The 9,104-nt window shown below is 35.1% G+C and overlaps 1 protein-coding gene across 1 annotated transcript; it reads right to left on the reverse strand.

Annotated features, from left to right (window-relative positions):
* Nucleotides 1-415: 415 nt before the first annotated feature.
* LOC306860747 (sodium-dependent lysophosphatidylcholine symporter 1-like) lies at nucleotides 416-7,691 on the reverse strand. The gene is made up of 14 exons (XM_079402622.1): nucleotides 7,551-7,691; nucleotides 7,118-7,237; nucleotides 4,824-4,948; nucleotides 4,609-4,741; nucleotides 4,252-4,330; nucleotides 3,318-3,490; nucleotides 2,859-2,949; nucleotides 2,543-2,664; nucleotides 2,359-2,442; nucleotides 1,900-1,983; nucleotides 1,660-1,772; nucleotides 1,342-1,485; nucleotides 1,048-1,224; nucleotides 416-857 (listed from the first exon to the last, which is right to left on the reverse strand). Exons 1-14 carry the CDS (start codon nucleotides 7,632-7,634, stop codon nucleotides 815-817), a joined length of 1,572 nt encoding a protein of 523 aa, XP_079258748.1. The 5' UTR covers nucleotides 7,635-7,691; the 3' UTR covers nucleotides 416-814.
* Nucleotides 7,692-9,104: the final 1,413 nt, after the last annotated feature.

Below are 9,104 nucleotides of genomic sequence, written 5' to 3' on the forward strand. Positions count from 1 at the left end.
ACCTCTCCTGCATTCTCCTCCAGCTCATTTTGAAGTCCCTGTTACATAACATGCTCTCAACACTGACTTCATCCCACTGAGTCCCACATATCCACATATCCACATCCCACACCCCCTCCATGGACAACAAATCAAGTGACCCAACAGATATGCCAGTTCATCCCAAAATTTAAATTCTGCAACCTTAAACTCACAGTCATGTTGTTCCAAAACTGTATGACTTTCTCTCTTCTTTGAAACAGACGAATGTATTTTGGCGTGAAATGGATACAATGAAAGTCATTAGTAACCAAAACTGTTTGGTTATGAACCTGGTTATTTTCATTTTTGAGTGAACTATCCCTTTAAGGCCTAAGACAATTGGCCACAAGATGGTGCTATGCGATTACGGCAATAAAAGACCATTCACATATTTACACATGGCTGTTTATTTATACACTTTTACATCATTGTCATCATTACCGCTTCTGAGAAAACGTGCTGATGCACAGACATTTATCAGTAAGCCATTCGTTGGTTGATTTCCCTGAACTTTATACACAGCAACATAATCGTCTGGATATGATGCAGAAATGGCACACTGCACCTTTAAGACCATTAATGTTTCACAATTCCTTGTTTTGAGGCCCCATCTCCTTCATTCACCTCAGATGTATAAGATTATAGTCAAATTTCTAAATGGTTTTGGGATCCCTTCAAAGAAGGATTGAGAAACAGTTACACGATGAAAACAAAGCATTTTCATTAACAGTTCCAGAACCTGTGAATGTTACAAAAGTAGAGAAATCCTTATGTGACATAGTTAGCGATTACTTCATAGGTGCAGTTCTTCTTCTCCTTTCCTGCTGGTCTCTGTCCTGTATAAAACAGGCACAGTTAATAATTATTGCAACTTATGCCTTTTGTGAGTGCGAAAGAAGTTGCTTTTGCACTATTTTTGATAAGAAATATATGTAGAAAGAATTAATGTATCATACATGACTCCTCAACTCCTCAGTCAGTTATTCTCGCAAAATAAAGCCTTCAGGGTAATACACAAACACATACCCTGCTTTCCTTAACGCATCCTGGATTTTCCTCCGTCGCTCTTCATTGATGGGATAAAAGCAAAAAATCACCAAGCTGATGAGCAGCAGGCAGATTGGCACAGGAGCGAAGAGCAGCCACAGTGAAAATATGACCTCTGGATTGTGTTTACAAGCACCAGGCTTGTATCCTACAAAGCTGAAGCGTTAGGGAAGGAGAACATCACATGAATCAATCACAGAAGCTATAGGTTTAAGGGGGTCCAAAAAGATGTGGTGAACAGATGTGAAAAATCTGATTGGAGGAAGCTCTTACTGTAAAACCAAAGTAGAGACTCCAACAGACATGCCTCCTCCGAATTTGTTGAAGAAAACATAGCAGGAGTAGAACAATGGTTCTATATCCTGGCATGATGGGTTCTTGACTTTGAAGTCATCTACTACATCTGGCAACATTGACCTAAAATAAATAAACAACCTGGTTATATATAGTAGTTTCACAAAATTAATATGGCCATATATATCCATATATGATTATGATAATAAGATATATGATAATAATTGTGTGGAGTATGTGTTGGTGAAGTGAGGAATTCAACAATGAAGAGGAGATATTTTATAAGGATTACATAACCAAGGGAGTAGATAGACGGCAGCCAGACTCGTGCCAGCTAACATGGACATTATAATGAAGACAGGTAAATTACTTTTCACTAGGGATATCACAACTAGGGCTGGGATATACAACTGCAGAAAAGAGGAAAAAGATTAATGAAACAGTGCAAACAAATATAGAACAGGTGTAAATGTTATAGCACTACAATTTCATTTTTGTGCAGCCATAAAGCAACCAATAACAAAGAGCGGTGCTTACTGATAGGCCGATGAATATGGTGGTCTTCTTGCCTATTGCGACTAATACTGTCTGCCACAGTGGGATGGATATTGTGGCTACTGTCTGTACAAGAAAGAACACCATGAAAAACATTCATTGCTACATAATTAAAAATGAGTTGTTGTCTGACTATTGTATAATTTTAGAAGTAATTTGTAAGATAAAGTTAAGACAATTAAAAAACATTTCAATATTGTGATTTAATACAATATAAATGTTATAATTTATTATGTTTGATTTAATTTGCTTCATGCTGTAACATTTAAATTATAGGTCAAGTAAAAAATATTATTTATTATGAACAAATGAACCTGACTTTATTTTTTTATTTTCTTTACATGTCAGCTCAAAATAGCTCAGTGCTGTATTTCATATATTAAAATAATAGTAATACTTTCATATAATAATAATAATAATTTGAAATGATAAATCCCTCACCAACAGTATGAGAACAAGATGCTGGAAATATGCTCCCATATTTGTTGCGTGAGTGCAGAAAAGGGCCAAATTTCCCTGAGCCATCTGAAATAAATATTCTTATCATCTTTACAACTGTCATACTTAATAAAATCCATTTGGAGTCTCTAAAACTGTTATCAAATAATTCAGAAAAACTTCTGACCTGGAAGGCTAATGAAGCAAATAGGAAGCCAAATACAAGCCACACATATGGAGTATGGCCCACCATCATCTTTATACCAGTTAGATAGGAGACATTTATGCGGTCCAGTTTACTCAGAGGGGCTAAAGTAAGAAGTAGACACATGCAAATCATTGCATTAGTCAAGAAGTCACTGCATAGTCACTTGGTCAAGAAAATCATAACTATAGTAACGTATAGCTTTGTGTATGTGGTACTCTTAGTGAATGCTGAAAGAATGGTAAACACAACATCAGAGATTTATCTGAAATTTTAACGTTAACTCATCTGGACCTACCCAACTGCTCCTTCACTCCAAGAAAAAGCACGAGGCAGCACAGGAAGTACAGCATTCCTAAAACTAGTGCACCAGTCAAATAGGCTGTTCTCTGTAGAAATTAATAGACAAATGACACTATTATATTATCTGATAATATAACAGAAGATACTTGGTTGCTGAGTTTAGACATGCAGTATATGGTTTATAACATTATATTTAATGTATGATATTTATGATATTTAAATCTGGAGGCACTGCATTCTCTGGTACAACAGTTCCAGAGAAAGGGCCTATGTATGCTCAACTACACAAGGAATCATATTATTTTCTAAATGACAAAATGATTAATTTAGAAAAAAACAGCTGCCTTGATAGTTCACAGTCAATATGTGTGGCCATTACACAAGCAATAAATCACAAATTCCACTATCCATATGTGCTTGACACAATAGTAATAGGATGTTCTCTGTGCCTCACTGTATTTTGTAGAGTGTCAGATATGTTAACCAGCGATTCAGTGTGGTTCCAAGAAGGCCCTTCCGTGTCATTCAGTAAACTGCAGACGTGTGTCCTCTTAGCATGGTGCACCCCCACTATCTGACCCTGAATGGCAGCTCCCGCCAGTGTAGCAAACACTTCCATGCCCATTCCTGTATCGTGAGAGTCAACAAAGCCCTTGAAATTTCTCTTTTATACAGGAAATAGATTTCAGTTAAGGTAATATCCTATAAATCCAAGTTTCTGCTTTCTATTCATCGGTTTTTTTCTTTTTTATTTGCATTTTTTTCTTTTTTTCTTTTTATTCAACTTATGAATATTTGAATAGCAATTCTTCCGTTTGCTATCCCTATTCAAATCCAATTCAAATTCAGGAGTATAAAAGGTATTCCATCAATGCTGTTATGAATGGCAAACGTGAATGGTGTTAGTTATACACAACTGATTATTTTAATTTAGAATATTTAGAGATTTTGATCTGTTGTTAGATCTGTGTTTGATAGAAAACGATTGTAGAGGATCTGACCGTAACAATAATAATGGTCAGGGCTCTAAGCAATGAAGGAAGTTCAAAGTTTTCTCCCCTTCTTTTTAACTCCTCTTAAGAAGCTTGTCTGCTTCACATGAAATTTGTATACACTATCTTAAAATGCTCCTGACAATAAGTTCAATCAAGTTCATTAACAGATTTATGATTCATTTAATCATTTCACATATATTGGCTGATAAATGTTTGATGTGGAACATAATATCTAATTGGCCTGTATTTCTTGTTTCTTGTATAATTGGAGATTTAAGATAGTTGACTTTGCATAAACATTTAGAAAGATACATTGCAATTCTATCAAATTGTCACAATCTAATTGACTACATGAGCTATTGGTGACTGCCATTTACGGCTATATTTTCTTACTGTAACCAGTTGCTGAGTCTCGATCCTTCTCATTTCCCCCCAGAAACATGTTTAGGGAAGTGTATGGTACATGGTAGCACTAAACAAGACAGAGAGAGAATGAAATGTTTTGGAGACAGTTATGACTTATATAACACATTATATAAGTAAACACAGCTGTTGGAAAACTGCAGTGGTGAGTACTGTATTTACTATATTCACCATGAGTACTTCACAGGAAAGAAGTGGGAACTATAGCATCGCTGTATATTTGTTTGCAATTCAAAACTAATTTAAATTCAGTCTTCCCCCTATGCAGGAAATGTGCTTGAATGTGTAAAACAATAGAAAACTATAGGCACTTAATAGTGGTCTTACACTCATGAAGGTGTCAAACAGACAGCACCATATGAAGTACCAGCCGAAACTGAAACCAGATGACATGGTGTCCTGTGGGGTATACCAGAGCATAACGTAGGATAGGACCCCAAGTGGCATTGAGAACACAATCCTGCATAAAGAGAGTGGATGAGCAGAATGATGAGAAAGATCTTGAGAAAGTTATTCACACCCAGTCTGACTACAACACTCACCAAGGAATAAGTTTGCCAATTCTGGTCCGGCCACTCTTGCTCACGGCATATCCAATCAGAGGATCCGTAATAGCATCCCAAGCTTGACCAAGGAAGAGAATGATGGATGCAGAGAAAGCTCCCATCTATAACAAACATATAGACAGAAGAAATTGACTGTCTCTTCTGACATACGTATTGTGTCCCATTTTTGCAACAGAATTTCTTTTGTAGTACAAATTGCAGTTACACATAAAATAATGTTCTACCTAGCTGTTAAAATACATAATATACAGTGTTGGGAAGGTTACTTTGGAAATGTAATAGGTTACAGATTACAAGTTACCCTACTTAAAATGTAATAAGTAGTGTAACTTTTCAATTACTTTATTAATGTAACTGATTACATTTGATTACTTTTCTAAATTTCTAATGTTTTCAACTGTTAATCATTTTCAAACATGTAAACCAGGCAGGGTGAACCTTATAGTAGTACTCAACACTGATTACTGTCACACTTTCGAAATCCTTCATCGCTTAAAATATATTAAGATTATATTTCAATTTTAACGTAGACATTGGATGCAAAATTCACCTTTACATGGTGTTTGCATATAAATGTATCTTAGCAGTGTGTGGACACAACCACCCTACAATGATAAAAATCCATTCACTCATTTTTTTAATCCCCCAAAATCCTAAACAGTCTCAATTATCAAGCTGTTTTGATTTTCTGAGCAGTATGATGTCATATTGCTCAGGCCCGCCCTCAACCGCTGAAGTACTGTCCAATATTAGCATATTTTTGTCCTCAGCCAGCTGTATGAAGTCCATAATTTCTCCACGCTCCAGCAGCTGTAGCGACAATGTCTTGTAAGCAATGCAGGTGTTTTGTGATGTAGAAGAACATAAGAATCTTAATTTTCTCCCGACATCAGAGCCACTGAGAAAGCTATGCATTCGTTTTGTTTTTAATGGTAATGCACCACCGAATGCACCTAAATTCTTTTATATCTGCGCAAATAATTTTACTCCAAACTGCTTTCTGAACGAGGGGCAATTCAAGGCAGGTTTTGTTAAAAAGTTCAAACTCAAGGATAGATTGTTCGTGATCCAGCTGCACCCCCAGAAGAAGTAAGTCTGACAATTTATATTTTTTATAATTATTTCCAAATCGCCTTTGCTCTTCCACAGAAGAGAGGAGCGGATAAGCAGAGCTCAAAAGCATTTAAAGGGACATGTCCCAAAATGAGTCACTGTGAACAGAGCTACGTAAAAAGGGTGTTGTTTTACAAGACCACTGAGGAATTTTAACCAATGTTGCAGACCATTCTTGAAGACCCTAAAGAATCATACTAACTTGTTGATGATCAATGTCCTTATTGAAGCACAGCCACCACAAAATCAGACTTACTTTGAGATCATTCTGAGGTTAAATACATATTTAAAATCATAGTAAGAAATATTTTATTTATCAAATCTTTGCATAGCTATGACAGGAAACACTGGAATCTAACAATGCCTTGGAAAAAACAGTTAATCTTTAAAAAATGAAGCATAGCTATAAACCCATATAGGAAATACAAGAGTTATCGAATAAGCATGTTCTAAACTGCTCCGGGTGTGTGTTCACGGTGTGTGTGTGTGTGTGTGTGTGTGCATTTGTTCACTACTCACTGCTGTGTGTGTGCACTTGGATGGGTTAAACGCAGAGCACCAATTTCGAGTATGGGTCACCATACTTGACAATACGTCACAATACGTCAATACGTCAACATGGCATGCAAAGTGAGGAAGAGCTGAGGATGGAGCATCATGCATTTTATAAATACTTATAAATGTTGTGTGTTTTTATAAGCCGCAGTTCACATAGTGATGATCTCTTACAAATCCCTCGAAACCATCCTCAAAAGGACATTTGAAACCATTGGATGACAGGAATAAGACTAAATATGACAAGGAAAAACATATACATTATAAATAATATTTTACTGTCTTATTGTTTTTTATCTTTTTAATGGAAACTGAAGCTCAGTTAAGTGATACAGTAGATCAGATTATATGCAGTTTAAAGGTAATCATAATGTCGCACAGTTAGACAACTGAACAGCCAACAAATCATATAAATTGTGTTAACAATACTTACTATTAAACAAATAACATTGATATCATTGTGCTAAACACTTTCACAAAAGTATATAATGAGGTCTCTTCACTCCTATAGATTTAATATATTCCATGTATTTGTGTTTTTCCAAATGTGTGTATGGTATTCATTACTGACAGCTGCACATCTTGTATTCATTTATACGCACCTTCACAACATCCAATAGAAAGATCTGCATGTAAAAGCCCTTGGCGTTTGCAGTCATTTGATACGGCATTCCTCCAACTGCATAGCACAGTTTCCTGGATAAAGGGATGCCTGTGGTTTTCTGCATGAGATCAAGATGTAGCATCAATGTCACATGTATATAATATAGTAAGTGTTATATTTCAACGTTAACACAACAAAGGTTGGATTTTAATACATGTCCCTTAAAATCCAATAAAAAAATTCTAAAAACATTTTTTTTAAATATATTAAAAATATAAAAAATAATAAAATATATATATATATATTAGGCTAATCACCATTAGAACGAGCATAGTCTTATTGCTCTTTTTGCATAGTCTTGTTATAAGTTACTTCCACCATCAAAACAAACCCTCTGATGTTTAAAAAATTTTTAAAATGTTTTATCATACCGACTGAGTGTCGTCGTTTTCTGTCGCGCGGGCGATGTTCTCATCTGTGCGATTGTCCAGTATATTCTCACTACTGCTGGCCATCGTTCAGTTACCGAGGAAAATACTTGCCCGTTAGTTTTTCTAGCTCTTCTTATACTTGCTGGTAGGCGTGACTTTAGTCCCTCTACAAAAAAAAAAAAAAAAAAAAAGTTTTGGCCAAGATTCGCAATATTACTTAACGAGATTATTTCTGATGCCAGGTTGGGACATGTTGCCACGTGTTTTAAACCTTTCTTTTCTTTTCTAAGCAAATTTAAACATTATAACATGGCATTGCATTCTCTGGTGGGACAACAGTTCATTACAATGTTAAATTATCATTTATTTCATTTATGCAATTTGGCCATGATTTTAATTTCCGTGTGTTTTTGGTCACTATATAAACTTTAATTTTGTAGACCTTAATTTGTGTTGTTTCGTGTTTTGATAACATGCCTTTTATTTTAAAATGTGCATAACATTTTGGAGAATACTAGCAATATAGGCCTAGGCTACATATGAACATAAATAATAATAAAAAAGATAAGCATAAATGATAATAGTAGCTAATGAGTAAATATCTGAATATGAATATATGATGAGGATTAATAAGCATACATTTATAAGTAATACATTATAATTAACACATTGCATTTTTCATTGCAAAACTTTAACCAGAACAGCACAAGGTCAAATTAAGTAAATATGCAAATTAAATTATATAAATGTGGCATTCCCCAAGATGCGTGGTACCTTACAAAATCACTCCATTACAAGTCCATTACAGAAGACTGGCACCTGTTTTACTTCTTAGCTAAGAAAAGACGTAACTCGATAAGAATCCGAGAGGTGACGATGATTCACATAATTAAGACTGTATAAATGTATACTATATTTGCTTATAATTTCTATCATGACAAATCTCTGAAGAGTTTTTACTACATAAATGACAATTCTTTTCTTTCGTAGTGATGTAGTAAACAAGCTACGAGTGTGTTTTCCTCAAAACAAGCTTTCCTCCGCTCTTTACAAAATACATTGATCTCATTGCGCTGGCGTCTGAGAGTCCTAAGGGAACGTCTGCAAAGTGCGAAAAGCGAAACATTTTCCTAATAAAATACTCAACTTCACAGTAACACACTGTAGTGTCACCAAATTCAGTTCACACGTCACTGCTCTCCTGCTGGTTGTACTACAACACTTATTTCGAAAATTATTACTTTTACACATTTTTTATGATTTTTTGATTATGAATAATAGTTAATAACTTCACTGTAACACACTGTAATCTCACCAAATTCAGTTCACACATCACTGCTCTCTTGATGATTATACTACAACACTTTATTTGAAAATAATTGCTTTGGCATATTTTTTATGATTATTTATTATGCAGGCAGATCTACGGCCCAGGCAGTTTCACGCCCCTGTTGTTCCTGATGCGTCCAGTAGGGGGAGGACATACAGCAAAATTATTAAACCACGACGCTCGAGTTTTGTTGTTTTTGTGTGAATTTATACAAATTACATTAA

This window comes from Barbus barbus, assembly GCF_936440315.1.
Source record: "Barbus barbus genome assembly, chromosome: 41".
Lineage (NCBI taxonomy): Eukaryota > Metazoa > Chordata > Actinopteri > Cypriniformes > Cyprinidae > Barbus > Barbus barbus.

Bases quoted from the DNA above. Each gene is read 5' to 3' on its own strand.
- LOC306860747 (XM_079402622.1), bottom strand. From the start codon at position 7,634: ATGGCCAGCAGTAGTGAGAATATACTGGACAATCGCACAGATGAGAAC. The intron at 2,665-2,858 runs GTAGGTCCAGAT...TTCTTACTTTAG, and splicing joins TGGAGTGAAGGAGCAGTTGG to CCCCTCTGAGTAAACTGGAC. The intron at 1,486-1,659 runs GTTATGTAATCC...TATTTATTTTAG, and splicing joins GCCGTCTATCTACTCCCTTG to GTCAATGTTGCCAGATGTAG.